The 5,819-nt window shown below is 40.5% G+C and overlaps 1 protein-coding gene across 1 annotated transcript; it reads left to right on the forward strand.

The window, feature by feature from the left end:
• The first annotated feature begins 407 nt into the window (after nucleotides 1-407).
• Nucleotides 408-4,252, forward strand: LOC135468762 (DC-STAMP domain-containing protein 2-like). The gene is made up of 4 exons (XM_064747175.1): nucleotides 408-459; nucleotides 1,104-1,692; nucleotides 2,422-2,522; nucleotides 3,038-4,252. The coding sequence occupies exons 2-4, from the start codon at nucleotides 1,105-1,107 to the stop codon at nucleotides 4,128-4,130; spliced, it is 1,782 nt and encodes a 593-aa protein (XP_064603245.1). The 5' UTR covers nucleotides 408-459; nucleotide 1,104; the 3' UTR covers nucleotides 4,131-4,252.
• The last annotated feature ends 1,567 nt before the right edge of the window (nucleotides 4,253-5,819 follow it).

Here is a 5,819-nt window from a genome sequence, read left to right on the forward strand (position 1 = left end):
GATGGCGGTCAGTTTTATGAGTGGAGGAAATCGGGGCACCAAGGATATATATATATATATATATATATATATATATATATATATATATATATATATATATATATATATATATATATATATATATATATATATATATATATATCTGTGTGTGTGTGTGTGTTATTAATCTTGATTCACCGCTTCAACTACAAGGTGCATGCATTAGATATTTGTAAATAATATACACTTATAAATTTACCACTTGTCAACACCCAGTTTTGCCATGCGGAAAGTCATTATCTCGGAAATCCGCTTCTCTCTCTCATTTGGCTGCAGAGAGATATTCTGTGTGTGATGTCATCAGAGTGGCTTAAGAGTCATATATATATATCTGAGTCAAGCGTAAAACAACCAGAGTGATTCTCCTCACAGACGTGACAACAGCCATCTCGGGAACAAAGTTCTTTACATTATAATAAGGTAAGACTTAGATGAACGAGTCTAAATTCAGATTCAAGGTCCACAAGAATATATTACACTGTAACTGGTGAAACTACTATATAAAATGTCGCTTTTTCACATTTCTTTATCAAACCTTACGCCAAATAAACACCGCGTCCCATTACCATAGTGCAAAGGAAAATACGGTTTATTACGGCAAAACAGACTCAGAGAATCTGAGACAGATATATACTCTGTATGCGAAAAGGTTTGTATGATTTGAATGAATCTTTTGTTTGTTTGGTCTTGGAAGAAGCATGCACCAAGCCATTACATCTTGTTGGTGATGACAACAAATGTATTTTTTAAATGTCTCGTCACCATTGCCATCTATGCTTAAGATGCTATACAGGCCTGAGTAAACCCGCAATCCCAGCTCCTTTTCTTGAATGAATGATTATGGGTTAAGGTCACGTCGGCAATATTTCAGCCATATTGTGGCGAGACCTATCTTGAACATCTTAAAATCACATGAACTCAGGCTGTGGTTAACGACACGGCCACGGACCTATTCCTACTTTTTTTAACGATACATTTGGTTTTTCTTTCTTTTTTCTTTTGTCAGATCACTAACAAATGTTTTTATTTTCTATTTTAATCTTTGGTCTTGCTGTCGTTCAAAGAATGGTGAGACAAAATGGCGAACACAAGGCGACGTCGACAGCTGGCAGTCGCTGGGCCTCCATTAGACAGAGCAAACTGTTTCCCGGAGCTATTGGCATTTTGGGTGGAATTTTGGGAGGAGGTTTTCTCTTTATGCTCCTCGTGCTTAGTTACGACTACTCCCCGTTTGTAGCAGGAATCATCTCTGCTGTGGTCACCTTGGCGATGTGTGTGGCGATGGCCTTTTCTCACCGCGCCCGCTGTACGTGCCTCCTGGTCCTCCCAAGTCTGGCCACAGGCAGGGGTAGGGCGGCAATCTTCTCACTCATCACAGCCCTACTCCTCCAGGGACCCGTCCTGAACTTAAACTTCAACGTGAACGAGATGGCGGCCAGCTTGTCCTGTGGTACGGAACTAGCCTACAACCAGAGTCGAGAGCTACAGGAGCTGTTGAGGAAACCGATAGAAGCCCTGAATAATCAAATCATGGAGAATGTGGAGGAGTTCCGTGCAGTTGGATCTGGGATTCGAGGCGTTGTTAACGCCGTGGAATCAGCCACTCAAAGAGCGCAGAATTCGATAAGAGACGCCGTGAGCGCGGCGACATCAGTGAGTTTACCTTAACTTTTGCTTTATCACCACTTTATTTTATATTCATTAAGAATATATGCTAAATCAGCGCATTTTTTCATCACTATTACAGAACGCACTATGATGTGTGGTTAGAAAATGTTTAATACAGTTGGGTGAGAATAGTTAAGCATATGGCTCTCCACGCATGGCATGCTTACATGTCGTCCAACAGGAAACTTTCATTTATCTTTACAAATCGAGACAGCCATAATGTTTGGTATACTCTGAAACACTGAATGTAGAAGTTATCCGAGTTTTTAAGAATTAAAAATCCTCTTTTGATAATATGGCAGTAGTTAAATTTTTGAAATGGCTTTTTGGTTAAAGTCATATATATCTTACTACAAATTTCAAGTGCGGAGAATCGAACCAAACCTTTTACCCTTACCGATAAACTGTCAAGTCCCTTTCTCTATGATCATTACGATTTCCATTACTCATGAACCTGATAAGTGAAATACAATAGATTATACGATGTGAACTTCATATTTTAAGGTCAAAAACATAACTCAAATATACGATCATGTATATATCACACTATATACTATATATGTGCTGAACTGGGATGAAGACGGGAACGATTTCACCAAGGTAGGTAGTTTTCAAAGGTCGCCTAATTTGACTGGTTCTGTTGTATATACACGTCATAGTTTCGAAAACAGTTATTATTACAAATTGCTATTTTGTGTTTCCTCTCATTTACAGTCATGTCGAAAGGCAATGAACAATGCCGCGAACAAGTGCTCTGGAAATGTGGACAAGGTCATTCGAGACTGTGAAGGAAAACTCAGAGTACCAGTCTTTGGGTAAGAACAGTGTTATTTAAGTTCTGCTTCTATACAACTGTGACATTAGATAAATCTACATAAACCTGGTAAAAATGAAAGGTCACGCGTGCCGCTGTAACGAAACAAAGTTGTTTAAAGGCGTGTAACGACAACTGCATAAATCATATGTTATGTTTTACAAAGATAAAGCCAATGAAGATGCAAATCCCCAGGGGACCGTTTTACAAAGAGGGTATGTCAGAAAGAACTGTAATGACGATATATTCCTAGATACTCCAACATGCTTGTCGTCGTGGTACATTCTCTTGGTAAGGCGGATAAATATTATATCTCGCATGATTTCAACCAAATGTTAACCAATCCATGTCGATGTGCTTTGTCCAAAACAGTCGGTATAATTTAATCAAACTAACCTTAAATGACAGAGTAATAGCCCGTGCCGATGTGCTTTGTCAAACAATACCTGTGTTTTAATTATATGTATTGGTCGCATACAACCTTCAATTACATATTCCGTTATGTATGTGTTCCAGGTCAGTAACCACCGCACCTTGCAAACCACTAAACGCTGTCAGAAAATCGTGCTCCGCAGTAGGGGTTGTAGATGGAGTGTGCAACATTGTCTCAGGTGCCGACGTTGCTATTAATCGGGCATTGCAAACCTTCACCAGCGGATTCTCCGCGGTCAGGAATCAGCTTGACTTCGGCATTCAGCAAGACGCTCCGATTAACAACAACGCAAACATTTCGCGAACAGCCCAAGAAATCACGGCAGCCATCAAGGCGGAATTCGCTCAGAAGACGGATAGCGTACGCCTTGTTGTTAGTATCGCCAGTCGAGTAATGGCCGCCTTTCTCTTGGTTTTATTTCTAAACGCTGCCCTCTACTTACGATCATATCTCTTCAAAGACAAACACGATAATATTTACATTACCAGAGCTTTTATTGACCTTGATGAACGAAAAACCACTGAAGGTCAATCAGAGACCGTCTTACCACTGACCTCAAACGAACGTAACAAGTACATAACGGTCCGTTCCTGGCGACTTTCACCTTTCGAAAAGCGGACTTTGCTCAAGGGACTGGGAATGTTTTTCCTTCACCTTTTGATATCGTTGACTGTTTGCAGTTTGGATTACGTCTTGTACTGGGCGATGGAGATAATCCGGGATCAAGGACAGGTTGTCTTCTCTCTTACTGGAGATTCCAGTGTGCTGCTGAAAGTTACCGGTAATGGCATTATCGCACAGTTTATACGAACATTTGTTCAGGGTTTCTCCGAAGAGTTTCAGTATAACAGTACAATCAGTACGGCAGCGTGTTTGCCCGCGCCTCGACCAACCCCTAACTCCCAGCTATACACTCTGGCGTCCCTCTACCTGCTTACTCTACTGCTAGTTATCCTACAGAGCTACGGTCTGCGTATCAGGCACTGCATTGCCAGCCTGTTCTATCCAGAGAGAGAAAAGGAAAGGGTTTTATATCTGCGCGATGCCATCTTTCGCAAACGCAGCTACCGAAAGTCGCAAGCGGATCGCATCAACAAGGAAGCCCATAGTGCGAAAATGAGGGCAGAGAAATTCCGTCTACCACCAAGAGGATTCCCTTGGAAACGTGATGTGTGAGTTACATGGCTACCGGACAATTTCTTATCCCAGTGAATCTCCAATTACATTAAACAGTTTGTTTATAATACATCTGTACTCTATAAGTCAACTTAATTTACAAAATAAAATGCATTCATTTATTGAGTTATTTGTTTACTTATTTCTTCATTTATTTTTTTTATCATTATTTTATTTATTATTTACGCTGCATTTAGTGGATTGGTGTCCTGATTGGTTTTTTATTCATAATTGGCAACCACTGCATATATTGTTAAACTGAGTGTAAAATTTTTTCCACCAACACTCGGCAGTATTCGCCGAATGACGTCATACAAATCCAACCTTTACGAGCTGTCAGAGCTTCGCCATTTAGTTCAGTGTTAAGAAAGCCACAAAAGTGACAACAAGCATATTGAATTTCTACACAAAATGGTTTGCTGTACTGCACACTGTTGTAAAAACAGGTGGTCGAAGAACCATGAAACCATGGGGTTTTTTTCAAGTTTTCAGACGATTTGGTCTTCAAGGAAGCGTGCATTCACGACACAAGAAGGAAGGGTTTTATACCCACCAAACATAGCCGTATCTGCTTTTGCCATTTTCCAGCAGAAAGCTACGAGAGGGATACAGATGAGCTCGAAAGATTTGGCTACTGTGAGGGTAGGAGTCGACTAAAACCTCAAACTATACCCACCATAGTCACCATGGGTGGCAGACACAACCCAGGACATCTTTATTGAGACAATTTGAGCGAAACCCCCGATGTTGACACATGCACGATGATTGACCCTCCTCCAAGGCTTTCCATTTCACCCTTGCTGACTTTTACACAACAGACTTCCAATTCTGTCGGCATCACTACACAATTTGCACGACACCTGCACACAGTGGTTATAAAATACTATCACCGTGTACTAAACTGAACTGAAAACTTACAAATAACTAATCTCTGTACACTAACGCCGACGTCCACATCGCACGTGTTTATAGGCCTATTGCACACAACTATAGGCCCCTAAAAGGCATAGGGTACCGGTAGTTGTCATTGCATATGTGTATGAATTTAGCATCTTTCGGGGAATGGAATGGTTATTTGAAGCGGAAAGAAGGACAGAGTAGTAAATATTAAATCTTATATACACACGAAATGTACGACTACAGTGTAAGACAGGGTAAAGCTATAGCAATGTAACAAGTATCCCTACGGTACCGGTAAAAGATAATGCAATAGTCATAAGTCCTGGACCATGTGTGAGTCATAATGAGAACCGTTTAGCGTACCCGAATTCATTTCTCCTCGTGTAAGGCAAGGCAAAGCTATAGCTTACCCCTTCTGTACCTGGCGGATAGCTGGAGATCGACTAGAGAAGTAAATCTATATTTTGGTGGATTTAAAGTTATAATTACGTTTCTCAGAGACCCTGCCGGTATCATACTGTGTAAACAGGTTATGAGCTTCATAATTAAAACAAGTAGCTAAATCTAATCCTTTAAGAAGACTTACTCGTACGAGGGGCATCAGATACACAGTCTTTTGTATCAGATTAGAAGATTGCTATACCCTATACCCCAGGCTTACTTTTTGTATAGGGTTTAGGGAATAGCATGATATAAGCTATAAGCACGAGCACTACCTATTAGATGCAAGGATCTGCAGTCAGATACAGATCCAGAGAATGGTGTAAATCTTAGAAGAAAGAAGTGCAT

The sequence above is a fragment of the Liolophura sinensis genome, chromosome 6 (genome assembly GCF_032854445.1).
Source record: "Liolophura sinensis isolate JHLJ2023 chromosome 6, CUHK_Ljap_v2, whole genome shotgun sequence".
Classification (NCBI taxonomy): domain Eukaryota; kingdom Metazoa; phylum Mollusca; class Polyplacophora; order Chitonida; family Chitonidae; genus Liolophura; species Liolophura sinensis.

Bases quoted from the DNA above. Each gene is read 5' to 3' on its own strand.
- LOC135468762 (XM_064747175.1), top strand. From the start codon at position 1,105: ATGGTGAGACAAAATGGCGAACACAAGGCGACGTCGACAGCTGGCAGT. The intron at 1,693-2,421 runs GTGAGTTTACCT...TCTCATTTACAG, and splicing joins CCGTGAGCGCGGCGACATCA to TCATGTCGAAAGGCAATGAA. The intron at 2,523-3,037 runs GTAAGAACAGTG...TATGTGTTCCAG, and splicing joins CTCAGAGTACCAGTCTTTGG to GTCAGTAACCACCGCACCTT.